Raw genomic sequence first — 21,612 nt, 5'->3', positions numbered from 1 at the left:
CTTTTGCTGAAGAGCCGGGAGAGCCCAGCGTCAGCGCGACGCCAGGGGCGTGGCAGGGGAATGTAACGTCTCCGTTCCCTCCTTCAGGGAACGAGGGTTACCTTCGTAACCTAGACGTTCCCCTTCAGTCGAATCACTTCGACGTTACATTGGGAACTTAGACCCATGGAAAAGGCCACGACCCTGACACCGCGTTACGCACAACGCCACGTGCCGGCAGGTCTTCCCAGACGTGTCCGCAGGCGGTCATTGTAACGTAACCTTCCCAACGCCCTGAGGCCCAATAAGGGGGGCCTACAGGGATGCCAGTAGTACTGAAGCATGGGTTGGGGGGGTGGAGCACATGGAATTCTTACATGTGGAATGAAAATAATTCAATATATCCATAAGCTTGTTGGGGATACACGAGGGAAACAGCGGTCTCCTCCGCTGGAATATTGAAAAGTATAGCCACAACCTGCGGGGCGAAGGAGACCCAGGCAGGATCACAGTCAGGAACTACTCCGCACCTAGGCTTGACTGCGGGGCATGGAGGACCCAGGGTTCGCCGGAGGGAACATACTGGGAAATGGCGCACGGATCCACGTGGGAATGGCGCAGCAAGCCGACACTAGCCGTTCTCCCGCTCGCCTGAGGTCTTACGTTAAGATGCGTGAGGAAACGGCCTCTACGCGAAGGTTGTAGAACCTAGCGAAGGTATTCGGTGTCGCCCAGCCCGCAGCTCTGCAGATGTCTGCTAGTGAGGCGCCATGAGCCAACGCATAGGATGAAGCAACACTCCTAGTGGAGTGGGCATGAACACCTAAGTGGCATGGCTCTCCCTGATACAGATAAGACAGGGAGATGGCATCAACCACCCAATGGGCCAACCTCTGTTTGGAGACAGCATTCCCTTTCTGCTGACCTCCGAAGCAGACAAACAGCTGCTCGGTGCGTCTGAAGTGGCGAGTACGGTCTACATATAAGCGTAGGGCACGAACAGGGCGCAGCAGCGCAGAATCTGGGTCTGCCTCCTCCGGGGGCAGAGCTTGCAGGTTCACCACCTGATCGCGGAAAGGGCGTTGTGGGAACCTTGGGCACGTAACCGGGCCGGGGTCTCAGGATGACGTGAGAATCTCCGGGCCCGAACTCAAGGCACGTTTCGTTGACAGAGAAGGCTTGTAGGTCCCCTACCCTCTTGATGGAGGCCAGGGCAGTCAGGAGCGCTGTCTTAAGGGACAGGAATTTCAGCTCGACTGATGCAAGTGGCTCAAAGGGGGCCTCCCGTAGGCCGCGGAGGGCGACGGAGAGGTCCCAAGAGGGTACGAGGTGCGGTCTGGGAGGGTTGATCCTCCTGGCGCCCTGCAGGAACCTCACGATGAGTTGGTGCTTACCCAGGGATGTTCCATCCACTGCATCGTGGTACGCTGCGATAGCGGCAACGTATACTTTGAGAGTCGAAGGGACAGCCTGCGCTCCAACTTCTCTTGCAGGAAGGAAAGCACTACTGCAATCGTGCATCTCTGTGGATCCTCTTAGCGAGAGGAGCACCAGTCAGCAAATAGACCCCATCTCAGTGCGTAAGCCTGCCTGGTAGAGGGAGCTCGGGACTGAGTGATAGTTTCTATCACGGCCTGTGGAAGGCCGGAGAGGTCTACGGTGCCAATCCGTGCCCTTGCAGGGAGGGACTGCCGCGAGGGAACGGTTACTAAGACCTAAGTCCGGGTGGGCCACTCTCGTAGCGCAACCAACAAGACTTACTCATCGTCCTCCCTGGACTTGCACAGTGTCCGTGCAAGGAGGCTCGCTGGGGAAACGGCGTACTTGGGCCCCGGAGGTCAGCTGTGTGCCAGTGTTACTCTGAAAAGAGGCAGCTGGCAGTGGGAGGAATCGGGAAGGGCGAGCAGGTGTGGCTGGGCCTTGCCGATATAGCTCCAAACTAGCTGCGTCACAGGGTGGAGTCGCCATTCTGCAGGGTGGGTGGACTGCCGTGGGAGCCGATAGGCTGCACGGTTGAGTTTCCCTGGCTTCAAGTGAATGGCAAGCAGCAAAATCTGCCACGTTAGACTCCGTGGGAGCAGATGGTGGACGAGCTGTAAGCATCTGTCGTACATGGCATCCCAACCCGTGGTAGGCCACGGGCTGACTTGTCGGCAATACTGCGGGAAAACGCCAGTCCGGAGTGAGCCGAGGTGCCATGCCCATCATGGGACTCGATCGTGCTGAAGCGGTCTCACATGGAACAAGCTTAGCGGCAAAGCGGCTAGAGCTTTCATGTGCCCCTGGAGCCTCTGTGTTTTGAGAGGGACCGCTGTATTGTGCCTGATTAACTCAGGGACTACAGCACTGACTGCGCGCTCTTGGTGGACCGAGTCTGGCTCCCGACCGAGGAAAGGGATCTTCCCTCGGTTGGCCTGAAGGACCAGATGGCAGAGGTGCCGAAGCACCAGGTCCCTGTATTCGCACAACGGAACTCACGAGTGGGCTGGAAAGCACCAGTCGAAGAGACGGTTGGAGACGCGAATTCCTGTCCGCCGAAGAGGGGACAGGGGAGCTCCCGTGGCCTAAAGAAGGCAGAGAGGAGGGGACTGGCCAAATGGAAGCACCTCGCACTGAAGCGCTCGATCCCCGGAAAAGACCGCAGAAGGGGTGTGCGCCGGGGAAAGATCGAGACGCGGCAGCGGGTGCCCTTCAGGCAGATGGCTGCAACCCAGCCCAGGAGATGGAAACATACTTGTATGTGCTTCGTCGTGAGCATCTGTGCCGACAGCCTGAGAAGGGACCGGGACAGAGCTCCATCCAGGATGGGTGTTAACCCACCACTCTATCTGGGCACGTGAAGTAAGGACTGTAAGACCCTGACCTCATCCCGGCTGGAGGGACAGGCTGGATCGCGTCCTTCGCCAGTAGGACTGCAACCTCCGCACGCAGGACAGCGGCATGCGTGTCCGAATGGACAAAAGTGGAAAGGACGCCTCTGTACCTGGGCGGACGCCTGGCGACTTGAATCGCATAGCCGAGACGTACCGTCCGTATCAACCACCGCGAGGGGCTGGGAAGCTGAAGCCAAGCCTCCAGCTGGCTCACTAGCGGTATCAAGGTAACGTTGACCGACGTGACTGCGGTGAGGCAGCCTGGGGGGGAAGGGGAAGGGGACTGATCCCAGAAGGATGAACGTCCTGGAGAAAAGTCAGGCTGCGTGAAGCAGTGCTTACCTTCTTCCCTGGTTCCCGCACTGGCGACATCCGGTCCCGAGTCTGGTTCCGAGGAGTGGAAGTGCTGCTCAGGAAGGAAACTCGGGGCCGGGGCCCCGGAGGTGAGAAAGTCAGCTCTTTCTGTGATTTCAAATGAACGGCTAACTCCTGGCCCTCCAGTGGGAGTGCCAACAGAGCAGCTTTCTCCACCTCCGGGGTGCTCGCATCAGGGACGCTTCGAAGCTCGTCTGCGAGAGTCTTCCCTCGCAGGACCCTGAGAGGCAAGCGGCATCCCTCTCCCACGGGCAGCTCGACGTCGGGCTGCGAGTCCTGGATCGTGCGGCTCAGCAGGGGACGGAGCTGGTTTCAGAGCCGCGGGGGGGCGCCCTCGGCGACGGGCAGGCGGAGGCGGGGGCCCAGGCGGCGGAATGGTAGCTTCGCGGCGGGGCAGAATGTGTTGAATGGCCCCCGTCTGCCTCTGAACCGTGGAGAACTGCTGAGCAAAATCCTCCACGGTGTCGCTGAATAGGCCGCTTTTAGGAGAGTCGAGAAAGCGAACTTTGTCGGCCTCCGCCATCTGGGCCAGAGTCAGCCATAGGTGGCGTTCCTGGACCACACAGGTGGACATCACCTGACCAAGGGAACGCGCCGCGAACTTGGTGGCCCGGAGGGCGAAGTCAGTGGCGGCGTGGAGTTCTTCAAATACCCCCTGGTCAGGACCACTCTCGTGCAGGTCTTTAAGTGCCTGCGCCTGGTACACTAGTAGTGTTGCCATGGCATGCAGGGCGGTGGCAGCGTGTCCAGCGCCGCGGAAAGCCTGGCCCGTGAGGGCGGAAGAAAATCCACACGCCCCGGAAGGGAGACACGGAGGGCCCCGCCAGGTGGCCGCGCCCCGTGGGCAAAGGTGCACCACGACGGCGCGCTCGACCTGGGGGACCACCACGTACCCCTTGGCTGCCCATTTTGTCAGCTCCTCGTGCATCTCCGGGAAGAACGGGACCGGGGGAGAGCGCGGCGCTGCCGCCGGTGCCCTCCCCAGGAACCAATCGTCCAACCCATGTCCCCCCCGGGCCTCACCGCGGTGGCCGAAGCGCATTGGCGGCTCAGTGGCTGACCGCAGGAGGGGAGCGGGGGGAGCCGGCTCGCAAACGAGCGGGGGGACTTCAGCGTGGCCATGGTCATGCTTTCACAGTGTGGGCATGAACCATTCATGAACGCCGCCTCAGCGTGCTCAAAGCCTAAACACGTGAGGCAGCGTTCATGTCCGTCTGCTGAGGAGAGGAAACTACCACACCCAGAAACGCACGGCCGTAAAGACGTTCTGAAATTGCTCTTTTGTGATCCCGGTTGCCCAGGGAGGCGCCGCGGGGGCAACCGAGCACTCGCCGGGGCTGCTCGCTGAAAATGCAAAGGCTTTATATGGCCGTGAAAATGGCCGCCCGCAGGATCACGCTGGCGGCTGCCAAACAATGCTCTTTCTGTGAAACACTCTTTTAGTTTTGGCAGTGCACCAGCAGGAGGGAGCATGAACTCTGAAGAACTCTTCTTCTTGGTAGTAGCAGTCAAGAGGACCGAGGCTCGATCCATCGGCTCTGAAGCAAAAAGTCTGACTGAGTGGTGCGCGCACGTCCACTTGCCAGTTTTCAATTGGCCTTTTTAATAAGGCTCAGAGATGATCGGTCTCTCAAGCGAGATCCCAATGTAACGTCGAAGTGATTCGACTGAAGGGGAAATAGGATTACGAGATTAAAGTCGTAACATTTCAAGAATAAAGTCGAAATTACAAGAATAAAGTTTAAATATTTCGAGATAAAAGTCGAAATTACGAGAATAAAGTCAAAATGTTTTGAGAATAAAGTCAAAATTACAAGGATTAATTGACCATATGCACGGAATACTTCCTTGTTTAGTCAAGCCAGCTAAGTTATTTCCGGTCAACTGTACTGTACCGTAATATGAGCGTACTTTGCTCGTTTTCTCTACATAATACATTCACAATCGAAGAAAAGTGTTGTTTATCTAAGAGGACTAAACGTCCATGAATACCGTTACAAGAATGACAAATGCCAGTTTAAAAAAATTTGCGAGTAAATCGGCTAAATATGCGCCAGTCATTGCTATGATTGACAGTAATAACCGGACCAAACAAATGACAAGCTGATGTAAATAAAAAGAGCTTAAATGATTCAAACTAAATTCAGAGTAACAAAACAGCAGTAACAAGTATGTGTTGGTTAAATATAGGCTATTTAATAGATTTTACAGTTCAAGATAAAACTTAAAAGATAAAAAGATTACTAAAAAGATTAAATTTTTAAAAGATTCAATTTTATAAAGTATTTCAAATTCCTATCGATTCATATTGAGTGCATTATTTAATTATTATACCATAAATATTTAACGTATTTGTAGTGAACTATATTAGTATTTAAATAATTCACCCTTATAGGCTGTTTGTGTGTGAGCTTAATGACTTTCTGCACTTGCTATACTATATTCTTAAGGGCGGTAAAAGTACTACAATTTAATATACTAGTAATTTTATAATAAATCGAAAAGCAAGACGTCTTGAAAATAGAGGGAGTTTGAAAGGCAGCTGCATAATAAATAATCATCTGCTGCCATCTATTGGTTATATGCGGTAATTCCATATTATTTTAGCCAAAAAAAGACGTTTTCGTGAAAAGTCATTTTTTCCGATGCCGTTTTTATGAATGAAAACTGAGTCCTTGAAGTACATTTTATTTCACAGCTGTAGAGTTAGAAAATAATAAAGGCTTTAAAATATTGCAAGATTTTAAAAATGTGTTCATGACTATGAAGGCAAGTTAGTGATTATCAAAAATATGACTAAGATCGCTAGCTAGCTAACGTTAGCATAAACACATTATGATAGTGTTTAGCTGTCAGCATTTAAATGTACAACTATGCAGTTAGGGAGAGTACGGGATTGCCAGGCTCCGCATTTAAATTATTTAGCTATTTAAATTATGTTGTTAAATAATATGAAACTGAATGTTCATGCCGCTAACATTGTTTATAATGATGCAATTATATTTTTTCTCAGTTTCTGATAAGAACGAGGCAGCAGATGAGTCTCACGAGTGTCCACCTAATATATAGCACATATAAAATAAGCTTCAGCGGAAGTTTACGAGCTGGCTTATCTTTATGCGGAAGTTCTAACGAACGCTTCGTGCATAAGGTCAATTTGTTGCAATTACAGGATTAAAGTTACAATATTTTAAGAGTATATATTCAAATAAATTCCGGTGTCCTGGCAACTTCTCCTGGTGCTCTCAATTTCCTAACCTGCTAAAAGATGATTTAAAAAAATATATATATATATCATAGCCAAAAAAACAGTGGTTAAACTTATGTAAACATTCATTTAACACATTTATTTATTTAATGATTTCCATTAAAGATGTTTTAGACACCTTGCACCTTTACAGTATGCCTACTACGATGGCGTTTTAGTGCCACGTTAAATAAAAGAAATATAGGATTACGAGATTAAAGTCGTAACATTTCAAGAATAAAGTCGAAATTACGAGAATAAAATTGAAATATTACAATAATAAAGTCAAAATATTACAAGAATAAAGTTAAAATATTTCGAAATAAAAGTCGAAATTACGAGAATAAAGTCAAAATGTTTTGAGAATAAAGTCAAAATTACAAGAATTAATTTGTTGCAATTACAGGATTAAAGTTATAATATTTTAAGAGTATATATTCAAATAAATTCCGGTGGCCTGGCAACTTCTCCCGGTGCTCTCAATTTCCTAACCTGCTAAAAGATGATTTAAAAAAAAATCTCATACCCCAAAAAAAGGTGGTTAAACTTATGTAAACGTTTATTTAACACATTTATTTATTTAATGATTTCCATTAAAGATGTTTTAGACACCTTGCACCTTTACAGTAAGCCTACTAGGATGGCGTTTTAGTGTTGCGTCAAATAAAAAAACATTTCAAGAATAAAGTCCAAATTACAAGAATAAAGTCGAAATATTACGACAATAAAATCAAAATGTTACGAGAATAAAGTTGAAATATTTCGAGATAAAAGTCGAAATTATGAGAATAAAGTCTAAATGTTTTGAGAATTAAGTCAAAATTACAAAAAATGAATCTGTAGCAGTTACAGGATTAAAGTTACAATATTTTGAGAGTATATATTCAAATAAATTCCGGTGGCCTGGCAACTTCTCCCGGTGCTCTCAATTTCCTAACCTGCTAAAAGATGATTTAAAAAAAAATCTCATAGCCAAAAAAAAAAAAAAAAAAAAATTGGTTAAACTTATGTAAACATTTATTTAACACATTTATTTATTTAATGATTTCCATTAAAGATGTTTTAGACACCTTGCACCTTTACAGTATGCCTACTAGGATGGCGTTTTAGTGTTGCGTCAAATAAAAAAAACATTTCAAGAATAAAGTCCAAATTAAGAGAATAAAGTTGAAATATTACAACAATAATATCAAAATGTTACGAGAATAAAATTGAGAGCACCGGGAGAAGTTGCCAGGCCACCGAAATTTATTTGAATATATACTCTCAAAATATTGTAACTTTAATCCTGTAACTGCTACAAATTCATTTGTGTAATTTTGACTTTATTCTCATCATTTATACTCACCGTCATGTTGTTCCAAACTTGGCAGTCAAAGAGAAGCCAATATTACAAACATTTTTCTAAATATTTTGTGTTCCGCAGAAAAAGGTAAGTCACACCGCTTTGGAACGACGTGAGTAAATGATAACAAAAGTTTAATCCTTAAAGTGTGTTAACATTAGTGTAATGCAAAGCCTATAATGGCTTTTCAATTTTTTTCCAATATCATCTAAACCAAAACCATGCTGCTCAATATTGTAAATATTCATTAATACTGACACAATGTAATCAAATGAGAAGATCAGTTTTCTAAATTTCACCATAGATACTGGAAAGAATTGTTACATTAGGATTATTTACAACACTTTTAGTGTGTGAGATGAATGATAAAGGCTGAATTGGGTTTGATGAGAGCTGTAGCTGTGGAATGAGAACACCTCCCTCCCTTCCCTGATGTCACTGCGTTCTTTTACTTTTGTTCCACTTCGCCTCTCCGAATAATCATTCTGATTGTTTAATTTCATGGGCCACTCAAGGCAGTGGGGTTTTTTTTCAGCCAAAATTGACCTGCATTTCCAATAGGGTGGAAAATTAGATCACTCTCAATTAAGGTTGAGCCTCTTCGGACAAGCTCAAGTGCCTGTGTTCCACAAAGACTGGACAGAGCTGCCACTAGTCAGCTGTTTATCATTTTCACTTTTCTACTTTTTAAACTCCTTAAATGACATTTTATTAGTTTTATCTTTAATGTTATTATATAAAAATGTATATAATTAACACACTTATTTTTAGAATCCATACAACTTAGATAATTTAATTCAGAATTTATATAATATAATAAATATAATATAATATAATATAATAATTAGGTCTGTAAATCCCTAAATGCATTTTTCCATCTACAATGCATTGTTTTGTTTGTGTGCATGTGAGGGATGTCTGTGTGGAAAATATTATAATAATTGTTTAAAATAATAATTGATTAATAATTAATAAAAGTAATGATTTAATTAAGAGAAATTTGAAAAGTAAAATAATGATCAATAAAGATTTTTTTTTCTTTTCTTTTTTTTTTGATAAATCTGTGATCAAAGTGATGGTGTACTTGCAAAATATACATTATATGTGACTGGCAAAATATGGAATAGGAGCCTAGATAAATTGATGCTCTTACTTTAGTTGATGAAATATAATGCCTGTAAGGAACTATGTAATAGACAGGTACATTTTAATCAAAGTTTGGTTATAGGTTGCTGACACAAATGTAGATAACACCTAAAGCAACAGAGTATTGTGGTTGAGTGTACATGTTTTGACCTAATTCAGGACTGCGTGATTGTGTGCATGCACCAGCCCAGCTGCACTTGGTAAACAATCATGTTCATGCCACGGCACAATGACAACTGAAGACTTGCATGTGAGCATCATTCAGTCTATTTTAACTCAAACAGTTAATATTAATTCACATTCGCTGATTTAAAGGTTTTGAGCACAATGGCTTTGGCCTGTTTCTGTGTACCCAGTGTGAATATCCCATGCTTCAAACACGTGGACCATGAAAACACTCATAAGTACCTGTAGGTCAAAATTTCTTTTTCTTGTCTTTTAGGTTCAGGGTTTGGTCTCAGAGTGGGCATGGAATAGAGATGATGTCATCCTGCACACGCTGCCCCTTCACCATGTGCATGGCATCGTAAACAAACTGATGTGCCCACTCTGGGTGGGTGCTACCTGCATCATGCTGCCAGAGTTCAGTGCTCAGAAGGTACAGTTCTCCTACTAACCACATCATTACCACAGTTTGTTCATGTAATATAGAGATCCTAAAACTGTTGACTTGCCACACTTAAAAGTGACTGAAAATCACTGAATGAGAAATCAAAGTGCATTTTTCCAGCAAACCATTTCACTAAATAAATTAGTAATTGATCACACTTTATATAAGGTGGCCATAACTACTATATACTTAACCATTTGATACAATATATTTATTATGTACATACATTTTGGTGTAGTTTAATTGCATTCAGAATATGATTAATTAACATTTATAGTTAACTTTACCCCTAACTGTAACCTAACCTTTACTCCAAGACCTCCCTCTAACCCCTATAATCCTAACCCTACACTTACATCTAAACCTAATCATACCTGAAAATCTTAAAGGAACACTCCACTTTTTTTTGGAAATAGGCTCATTCTCCAACTCTCCCCGAGTTAATAAGTTTTACCGTTTTGAAATCCATTCAGCCGTTCTCCTGTTCTGGCGATATCACTTTTAGCATAGCTTAGCATAGATCATTGAATCCTATGAGACCAATATAGCATCGTGTTCAAAAATGACCAATGAGTTTCGATATTTGTCCTATTTAAAACTTGACTCTTCTGTAGTTATATTGTGTACCAAGACGGGCGGAAAATGTAAAGCTGCGGTTTTCTAGGCCGATAAGATTAGGAACTACACTCCCATTCCGGGTGTAAGTTTGCTGCCGTAATATGGACGCAGCAGGCGCAGTAATATCACACAGCGCCTGAAATTAGTTCCCAGCTAGGTAACTTCCAATGTGATGAAGTTAGCATTTCTACATGTGCTGCGTGATATTACTGCGCCTGCTTTGGCCATGTTACGGCAGCAAACTTCCTTGACTATTACGCCGGAATGGGAGTGTAGTTCCTAATCTTATAGGCCTAGAAAATCAGAAGAGTCAAGTTTTAAATAGGACAAATATCGAAACTCGTTGGTCATTTTTGAACGCGATGCTATATTGGTCTCATAGGATTCAATGATCTATGCTAAGCTATGCTAAAAGTGATATCGCCAGAACAGGAGAATGGCTGAATGGATTTCAAAACGATAAAACTCAACTTATTAACTCGGGGGGAGTTGGAGAATGAGCCTATTTCCAAAAAAAGTGGAGTGTTCCTTTAAGATGTAAATGTGGGAATTATTCAGAACAACATGCAGTTACACAGTGAATCCACAGACTTGTAGGTATTTCATGTTAGTACATAGTAGTTAAGGCCAACTAATATAAAGTATGGCCAAACTTTTAAATTATATACCATAAATAACTTAAAAATGAAGACAAAATCTATTGTGACACTAGTTGTCAAACATTAGTGGAACATTTAATGTGATGAACAACATCTGCTCTGTTGACTGGTTGGCTAAAAGTAGTAGAAGAGTGGATCAGAAAATTGTTAAAACTTAGAAGTTAGTCCTTAAAAAGGTCATGTGTCATTTGTTTACAGATGCCAATAGGTTTGATATTTGTTTATTTAATATAATACACAAACATTTTTTGTAGCTGCTGCATGCGCAACATCTTAACAGGAAAAAAAGCATGTTACACCTGTGAATAATCAAACAATGAACCAATGAGAGAACAGGACACATGACCAACAAGGAACAGAGAATGGGAAATGGCAAACAGGAACCATAACCTGATCATTTGAAAATAGAAGATATAGAAATAGAAACATTAACTGAACAAAAACACAAAACAGATGGGACACCAGTAATGATAGCAAGTGTAAAGAAATATTCTGGGCCAACTTTATATGCATCACATTTGTAGCATACCTCAATTTGGACTCATTCCTCTAGACACTTTTGGACACATAAATGCACTATAATAGTTTACAGTAATACTACAATTGAGGGCTTTTCACACCTGAAATATTTAATCCTAGGGCTGTTCAAACTGCGATTAACCCTGGAGTATTGTCGTTCTAAACCCTAGTTTTAACACTGCATAAAGCTACGTTTCACACTTTAATTTAAAAGTGAGGTTTGCACTGCTGTTTACCTGAGGGTTATAAAACCCTACAGTGTAAAACTATTTTGTATTTGAATGTTACGACTAGATACTTAACAACAAACCATTAATCATGTATCTCCTATTCATGTGCTTTGGACAGTTCAGTGGTTTCAGCATTGAAAAATGTGAAATGCCGAAAAAAAATCACATGAATTGGTGTAAAGAAGAGACTTTCTTTCCTACCTTTATAGTCAGAAAAACTTGATTGCACAGTTGGCAATATATAATATGAACATGCGCAACGCTGGACTGTCATTAATTAGCTATGTTTTCATCCAAAGTTGCGAATTTAAATTATAAGCAAAATTAAAATATCACACAAAACATTTACAAGTAAAGCACTGTTTCGATCCAGTGAGACAAAAAAAAAAAAGGTCACTTCCTGATAAACTGGCGCCAAATATCACAAAGAGCAGGAGCAGTAATAGAAGCCGCTGTGAGGTTTTTTTTTAATGTATAATAAATTATTTGCACCTCAGAGTGTGCATACGAAGCATGTGTTCATGTTATTTTGCTTTCGGAGGTAGATGCTGTTTGGAAATGCAGTCGTGAAAGACAGTTCTGGAGATAATTATATTGAACCACTTTACCGACAGACTGTGTCTCAAGCATTTCAGAATGACCAAAACAACATTTCAGATGCTGTGCAATGAGAACGGTCCACTGGGTGGTCCAGTTATGCTGTCCCATTGCACAAAATCACATGACTTTGTGTTTCCATCGTAGTTTATGCGCATATTTTCTTATCTTAGACTTAGATAGGCAACTTTGCTATCAGATAAAGCCTCCAATCCACCTTATTCTTTAATGCAGAAGTAAGCCTGTGGTCGAGACTTCCAATTCATTAGCCGCTTTAGGGAAATTATGACAAAAATAACAACGTGCAGTAAATGAAATAAAACAGTTTGCACTACAAACAACTGTGTTCATAATTAAGATAATACTTTAAAACAATATGATAAGACACCAATTTGCAATATCAAGCAGCAAAACAAGCTGTTTTGTACAGCTGTATAAATGACCAAGATGGATACATGACCAAAGTTCCATCGACCGAGTAAAGCAATCGCACCTCAAAAGAATGATTTAGACGGTTTTGCAAAAACAATGTTTGAAAAGTGTTCTTTAACTTAATGACAAGATTCACAATTGTGCTTTTAAACCATTCAGCTTTCTTGCCTGCTAGGCTTCAATTACTGTACATTACTGTAAATGTGTTTTCCATTTGTTTTTGCGAACTGTGGAATGAGTCAAAAGTGTCTGTGGTGATCGACAGTATGCCACAGATGCAGTACATAGACATTAAGTTGTAAAAAATTCCACAAAGCTTATTCCACAGAGCCATTTTATTTGTTCCATTATGCACTCACAGCGGAACTTTCTAAGAGCAACATTGCAGAAGTCGTACTGCAAGCGCCAGTAAGTGGGGGCGTCAGCCCGGCTCCCCTGGGGAGGAACTCATGAGACCTGCACAATGAAGTTGTGTGTAGCAGGGCGGAGGAGGCCACTGATCAACCTTATCGGGTACTTGTCAGAGGGATGCGCTAATTGTAGCCGTGTTGCTGCGTGCCAGCGCTGCAGGCGTCAATAGCAGGACTCAGGAACTGACAGGCTCTGGCTCAAACCTCTATGTGTATGTGTGTGTGTAAAAGACAGCCCGGACTGTCACAGCGAGCGCTGAGTTTGCGTGATGGATTGCCCAGTGTAGCTTTGTATCTGGCCACGCCAACTCTCGGTAAGGGCTTTAGAAGCAGATCAATGGATGGCGTGACATTGAGGAATGATCCGCGTTTTGTAAAGGGAGGGGGCTTACGGCAGCGAGCGAGCAAGCGGAAGGGCTTTAAGGTCCAGGAGAATTTAATGGGAGTCAAGGATCTGATTGACAAGAAAGGTCTGGAGAGGACACACCAGGGAAAAAAGACATTCAGGACAACAAGAAAGTTACATTCTCTGTTTTCCACAGATACGACCTTGATCGCACATGTTAAAAAACAAACGCCTTCTTTGAGGGATCAAACGCTTTCTTCACCACAAGGGTTTTATTATTTACAACATGCGGTTCAGTAATTTTTAATGAAGCAGAAAAATCGATATTTGAGCCACCATTACTTTGGCTTGGAGTTGTTTGAGTGATGAGCGCTCATCTCAGTTCTGGTGGGAGCAAAACATGCGTGTAGATGAATTTATTGTGGTATGAATGCATTAGACAGCCTGCAGTCAGAGACTCTGCTGTTATTAATGATGGGATGTAAAAGGTTATCCATCATGTGATGGTGCAGGGCGGGTGTTTTCTACATGTATGTTGCTCATTATTGGATTTCGGTGTGTGTTTGTGTGAGATTGGCCATGTACAGTTATAGATACATTTGCTTTAAAAAGAAAAACCATGTTAAAGATTAAAATTAAAATTGAAATTTTGTAGCTTGCAATGTTTATTGACAAAAAAATAAATAAAAAGATGAAAAATGTAGCCTTATCTGAGTCATTTGACTTGTTGTTCACCTACTTATTACATCCTACACTCTTAAAAATAAAGGTGCTCACGATGCTATAGAACAGTGGTTCTCAACCTTTTTTGGGCCAGCGCCCCCCTACCCATTATTCAGGTCCCTCACCGCCCCCCATCAAATAAATCATAGTCTAATTGTCCTCACTAAATATTAAAGTTGATTATTATTAGTATTTTGTGTTTATAATAAGGACTGTTATTATATTTATAGTAATTCAAATGTATGGGGTCATTACAATTTTTACTTAATTCAAGGATGCATTGAATTGATCAAATAAAGACAGTGATGTACTTTTGTTACAGTAAATATATATATATATATATATATATATATATATATATATATATATATATATATATAAAACGTAATAACGTTCATTTACAGAGTTTTTAAGCACATTGTTGATTTTCATTGCTACAGCTTCAGTGTTGTTGTGATGCTGATATACTTTATTGCCCCAAATTTAAAAAGACTAAATAAAAATTCCTGTTTCCAAAAGGACATTTTTACATAAGTGATTTTAGTTTGTTCTTCCATTTCTGGAACTCTTGAACACCCTTTTTACTGTTGTGATATGTTAGGATATTTTCAATTAGCTTTCAGTAAAAAAGAAAAAAAAAATTATCCCTTGGAAAATACCCTCCTTTTTGAGAATTTATTGAATTCCCTTTTTTCTGAGATAGTAGACATGGTTAATTTTGTGGGTAATACCACATTTACACATGCAAATGGAAGAAATGTAAAATCTACTTTACTATATTTCACAATTTTTAGAATATTTCAAAGTTTGCTTACAAATACCTTAAATAAAACTAAGTACAACACTAAAAGTTGGGATGTTTTGTAAAATGATACAATCTATGATTTGTTAATTCTATTTAACTTTTATTTAATTAACAACATTACAAAGAAAAGATTTCCAAAGTTTTCACTGACCAACTAACATGTATTTTATTAAATATAAACATTTTTTTTTAAGTAACAAAAGTGCAACACACTCCAAAACAATTGGGACAGAAGAAAAATAAAAGTGAAAAGGTTATAGAATAAGCTAAACTGTTTTGAAACAGTTGACAGGAGCCAGATGAATTGGTAATAGGTGAGGGGATCATCTTTGGGTATAAAAGGAGCTTCTCAGTCTTTGCAAGCAAAGCTAGATCGTGGCTCAAAATTTGTTTATATTAACAAAAATATGTTGGCCAGTGTAAACATTGGAATTTGTTTCTTTGTACTTCAGTCAATTAATAAATGTTAAAGAGATCAAATTACCTATTCTTGATTTTATGGCATTCAGCATGATTTCTGAAAGATCATGTGACACTGAAAGCTAGAGTAATGAAGCTTAGCATAAGAGGAAAACACATTTTAAAATATATTCAATTAAAAAGCTTTTTTTAATGGTATTTTTTTAAACAAACAAATGCAACCTTTTTTATTCATCCATTAAAAAAATCGTATTTGCCTTTTTTAATAGTAATGTATATTTTATTTATAATACATAGGTTACATGCTTTTAAAATAAGCCTATCTAAACCCATAGCACAGCCCACATTAACCCATACATAATTTTATTTCAAATATGAGTCATACTGAGTCCGAATATTTCGTCCGAATTTTTCGCACGTTCAAAAATAAATACCTCACGTAATGTTAATCACAGTTGCACACTGCCTCCTTAATTTTCGTCCATCATAAAAAAAAAAATCGGATCGGGTTTGATTTTTTGCGTTTTTCGCATCTGTAGCAAGCATTTTGAGAGGTGTTTTGACAGTTCAGAGCCACCGTACAAGCGAACGCCAAAATCCAGAATTGCGTCTGTCAAGTTCATTCACTTTGTCCCGCAGCACAAAGCACTGTAAAGGTCATTGTACGCTGAGTTCCCAAATAAATTAGTGGTCTTCTTTAATATGTGGCTCCAGTAATGCTAGCAAAGCATTAAAGATTACAGACATCCTGAAATAAACTTTGAATCACCCGGGATAATCCCGCAGTTTATTAATAAGGAGGTGCGCCTTAAAAGTATTCCCTCATTCCTCTATATCTGTTTCTCTTTTTAAGAAGAGAGTGGACAACAACATCGTTCTATTTCGTGTTGTTTTGCGTTTTTTTCACAACGGATGAATTAATACCCATCGGACTTTCTGTGTGTGACGAATTTTTAGGATTATGAATACGAAAAAACGCACACGAAAATTTTGGACTCAGTGTGCAATGCCTTTAACACTGCTACACTGGCCGCGAACGGCGCAACAAGCACATAATCTGTCATTCAGTAACTGAGCGCGAGCGCTACAGTAAACGCATTCCGCGCGCTTATGCTGCAGACAAGTTGTCCAATAGATATAGAAAGTGCGCTTTGATGCATCCAGTGTAGAAATGGCATTAGGAAGTGGCAGACCGTTTTCTTCTGCAAGTTTCAGCTCAAACATATTCGGTTTAAACTCGTCTTAATCAAACGCCCCCCAAAACCACCTCAGCGCCCCCCTTTCAAAATTATTGCTTTCAGCGCCCCCCGATGCTCTCCCAACGCCCCCTGGGGGGCGGTACCGCCCCCGTTGAGAAGAACCTTTTTGTCTAAATGGTTCCATAAAGAACGTTTAACATCTGAAGTACCTTTCTGTTTCACAAAAGGTTCTTTGTGGTGAAAGAAGGTTCTTCAGATTATGAAAAGGTAAGAAAGAGATGGTTCTTTAAAGAACCTTTGACTGAATGGTTCTTTGTGGAACCAAAAATGGTTCTTCTATGGCATCGCTGTGAAGAACCTTTTAAAGCACCTTTATTTTTAAGAGTGTAATATAATGCTCATGTGCATGTCCCTTTCCATTAATTTGACTTGCCATTAAGTCTGCGTACGGAGGAATTTATTCGGCAAATGTGTTAAAACCATACAACTTGTGGTGAGAAGCAGCAACAGTCATCCAGAACTGAGCAGAAAAAAGGTACTCCTCTCAGAAAATATACAAATAAAGATAATTTCAGATGTTTAATTACTATTCGGTGCATTGGGATCACTAGAAGAGGGCTCAAAGAACACATTTTTGTGAAAACCTCAAATTCAACCAAAACTGACATTTTTCACTTCTTTTGTCTGTAGCTCAAAATTAAACTATTCCAACTCATTTTGCCAGCACCAGTTTCAAATACCATTTTGTGTCTCTTTAATACAGAACGCATACTTTAATACAGTTCTACAGAACGCTGTAGCTCCTCAGTTCAAGCGGCAAGTGAACTGATCATCTTTTCCTCTTTACTAGCGCAAAATAAACATGAATGAACATCAGAAGGTATCTTGATTCAACCACAAAAAGACTTCAGTGTGCACTAGACATGTGGCAGTATTCGGTAATGCAATATATCACAATAATGAATATGCACGATATTGTTATCGTGGGCTAGTGTGGTCAAAAATATAGATATTTCGATTAATATAGATACTGAAATATCTAAACAGTACCAATACTAATTTCCCGAAGTATCGATACTAGCCGAGCTGTCACTTTCACTTCTCCTCAAAGGCGCGTGACCGCAGTGCCTGTCTCGTCTCATTAAGTGAAGCGAATAGAAAGGCGAGTGCGGCAAATGAACATGGAAAGCCGAAGTACACAAGCAAGCCAATATATAAGACTTGCTACAGAGCAGTGCTAACAAAAGGCGCTAACACCACTAATTTCGCAAAGGACCTGAAAGACAGACACCCGGATCTATATAAAGAATTTCGAGAGGTTGGTAACTGTTCTCATTTTAACATTACTGAATCATTAAATAAGATTGTCTGTTATTGTTGCTGAGTGTTGTCCCTTTTTTTTTTTTTACCGTAGTTTGTTAATATAATCTGATTGAGGAATCTTAGACGAGTAAATACTTGAACTGCGGTCAAATGTAAATTAACTGCGCTTATTTAACTTTATTATTTTTTTAAATCATTACTTAAATTCTGCAATTCGTCTTAATGTCTATCCAGTGAGCAACTGAGCATTGTTTTCGCGTGTGATGCACGCATGTTTGCTTGCATGGATCGGTGATTATGAATCTGGCATTAAAATCTGTTCATCAGATAATGTTAATCTATTAACCAGCATTTATGAACGATGAGCAATGCATTTGTTACAGTATATTTTAATCTTTGATAACCGTAGGTAATAAAAATACAACGGATCATGTTAGCTTTGGTCCAATAAAAAAATTAACAGATAGAACTTTGGATTTTAATTAGTTCATGTATTAGTAAATTATAGTTTAATAAATTAATAAATATTTAATTAATTAACTTTTAACTAAGATTAATAAATGTTTTGGAAGTATTTTTCATTGATAACTCATGTTAACTAATGTTAACAAACATTTTTTCCATTAACTTCAGTTCTAAGATTAGTTAGATAGTTAAGTTCATTTTAAAAGTGTTTCAAAAAAGTTTACGACCTACACTACCAGTTGTATTTGAACAGCAAAGAAAGTATGAAGCAAACTCAAAGCTAAGAAGCTGAACAGGGTTGTAGTGTACATATGCATATACCTCATTGTCATGTTTTAGACTTATTATATGTTATATTTATCTTTAAATTAAAAAAGAAATTTACCCCCTAATATTGTGGCAGTTTTTTTCTCTGTGGTATCGAAAATAGTATTGAATATCGATATTTTTCAAGGTATCGTATCGAAATTAAAAATTCCAGTATCGTGACAACACTATCGTGGGCACATCAAAATGCAGAGAATAATTATTGATAACAAATTTTTCGGAACTTTGAATGCATTTTAAGATAACTTTTCCAATCAACTTGTCACTGCTGTATGCTGCGTCCAAGACGCGTGTACACTCTGATGTAAACAAGCACGGATGAGAAGTGCACGACGCACTTTCATCCTATGACAGCAGATGGCGCTAATGCAGCCGTTACCCCGGAAACCCCGTAAACAAAACAGCTTTCTGTTTCTGAAAAGTGTTTAAATGATTTAAATAGCCATTCAGATTTGTGTATTTGCTATGGTGTTCAGCACAGTCCAAATACTTAATAGGCTATTTAGTTTAAAACATTTTAATTATTAATTATTAATTATTAAATTTTAATTTGGACTACAGCATGCCCTAGATATAGTTTAAAGAGTTTTGATTCTTTATTGTTCAGTCAGACTTTACATTAACTTCATTAGTTAATTCATTAGTTAACATAAACTCCCAATGAAAAATTCTTTAAACATTCATTAATCTTAGGTAATTGTTGAAATAAAAAAACTGTATTATTTAATGAGCTAACATGAACTAAGAGTTGTATTTTTTTAACAAAGGTTAATAACTTAGCAAATGTAGCTATTGTGAATATTAATGCATTAACTAAGGTTAACTAATGAGATCTTATTGTAAAGTGATACCTATTGTTCTTTACAATTATTTTGCACTTTAATCTGTGTAAATTTTTACTTTAAAACTTTATACATTTTTTTGTGTATTGCTTTATTTTATTTAAATGTTCAGTTAATTTTGTTGTAAGAAAAAAAATAAACCTGTTATACTGTGTTATGACAACACTTTTTTTGCAAATACATTTTAATATCGTGATAATACTGTATACTGTGATTAAAAAAAGGAATTATAAATTTAATAGCGGCATATGCCTAATAAGCACCATTTTTTTAAATTCAAGTCCACTGATGGCAATCTACTCTCCAGTCTGGTTTGTTTGTCAGACAAAATGGCAGATTCGCTATTATGATTGGTCAGGATCACCTGTCAAGCAAGCTCTTGGCGAAGGGTCAATTGTATTCAGTCATCATGGGAATTTGGAAAATTTGAAAGAATAGCCTACTGCACCTGCCAAAATGTGCTGTTACACTGTCTCTGAAATGTGCAATGAGCTTGACTTGACCTTCAGTCCCACAATGCAAAGTACTTGACTTGACCTTTCATTTTCAGTGTAATGAATGAACAGCTTAAAGTTGCACTCCCCCTCATTTCTTTTTTCCTTTTTTTTTTCCTACTTGCAGGTATATTTAATTCACTTGTTCCAAGTTTCAGGAACTTTGGCCATTTATGTTTTGTTATACCCCAATAAATTAATTGCTTGAAGTCTGCAAAACAATTTGACAAGTTAAAAATATTTTGATAGCTTATTGTCAGGAATGTCTCCAGACAAAATGTGCCAGATTTTATGTGAATTTGATGAGCAGCCTGCACACGACAAGTTTACACACATACATAGTGTACTTTGAAATAAACAAAATAGAAGTACAAATTCATTCAATTCTTTGTTGGGGGGCTAATGAAATGAAAAGAGAAACCAGAGCAACTTGGGTACCAGAGTGTAGAGGAGGAGGTGTGGTGATGAGAGATGGGTTTTTGATGATAAAAGAAGTGTCACTCTCTCTGTGTGTGTGTGTGTGTGTGTGTGTGTGTGTGTGTGTGTGTGTGTGTGTGTGTGTGTGTGTGTGTGTGTGTGTTGGTGGTGGGGGGGGGTTGATGGAGAGAGTGCGAGACAGCAGGAATGATAAGAGCATGGAGGTACTGAAGCAGGAAATAATGAAATGGAGAGAGAGAGAGAGGGTGGGGGGAGATGTGTGCCTCCCAGGGGGGACAGAGCCAAGGAGAATCTGTCGTTCACCTTCAATTAATTCACGCGTTTCTCCCACTGTGTTCTAAAGGTGCAGCCAGGCGTGCCGCCCGACTGCGAGACTGTGTGTGTGTGTGTGTGTGTGTGTGTGTGCGTGTGTGCGTGCAAGATGAAAAAGAAAGAATTGTTATATTGTAACTTTTATGTGTGAATTGTACACATTTATGTTTGATCATCCATTGTACCGCCTTTCATTCTCATGTGTTTGTATGTCGTACAATGAAACTATGTGACTGAAAAGAAAGAGTTAGTGAGTAAAGTTAGAAGCTCTGTAATTGATTTGTGTGCCTGCATGAGAAGTGTGTTTATATCGGCAGTTATGCTGCTTGTCTACATGCATCTGTTTCCGTCTGACAGACTGGGATGAGTGTGGGTGTGTGGTGGGGATTGGGTCTGCCGTCCTTCACTGTGCTTCACGCAACACATTCATCAAAAGCAGAGAAACGCTGTAAAAGCCCAGTGTGTCCTGCACAGTGCGGTCTTCACTCTGACCTCAATAGTAGCTCTACAGGGAATCTGAACTGTTTCTCTTCTGCTGTGAATCACACTGACCTTTACAAATCTATACTCGCTTTTTCCTTTTTTAACAACATTCCTCCAGTCGACAACCTTTCCCCCCAAGCTTATACAGTCACTAAGACAAATAACACTAGGGATGCACAATCAGTGACTTAATCAGTATCTGTAGTGTTTTTTTCTGTAATTAACAGTAACGGTCTGATTAGGCTGATACTGGAAGCAAATAACATCAGGGTTGTTTTTTTTTAATCCAATTAAACATTTACATTATTTTTTTTAGGGGGTATTTAAGATTGCGGAAAATCTTTTAGTATTCCCATTCATTTTAGTGCAACCTGCAGTCTTTTCTCAGTCCAGTC

At 40.4% G+C, this 21,612-nt stretch overlaps 1 protein-coding gene across 1 annotated transcript in view; it reads left to right on the top strand.

Annotated features, from left to right (window-relative positions):
- LOC141331493 (malonate--CoA ligase ACSF3, mitochondrial-like) overlaps window positions 1-21,612 on the top strand; it is a 30,169-nt gene that overhangs the window by 3,435 nt on the left and 5,122 nt on the right. Inside the window, exons 3-4 of the mRNA XM_073836552.1 lie at window positions 9,408-9,563; window positions 21,092-21,207. Of these exons, the coding sequence (XP_073692653.1) occupies window positions 9,408-9,563; window positions 21,092-21,207 (272 nt within the window). The remainder of the gene's footprint in view (window positions 1-9,407; window positions 9,564-21,091; window positions 21,208-21,612) is intronic.

The sequence above is a fragment of the Garra rufa genome, chromosome 3 (genome assembly GCF_049309525.1).
Source record: "Garra rufa chromosome 3, GarRuf1.0, whole genome shotgun sequence".
Lineage (NCBI taxonomy): Eukaryota > Metazoa > Chordata > Actinopteri > Cypriniformes > Cyprinidae > Garra > Garra rufa.
This window is presented reverse-complemented; position numbering and strand designations above follow the sequence as displayed.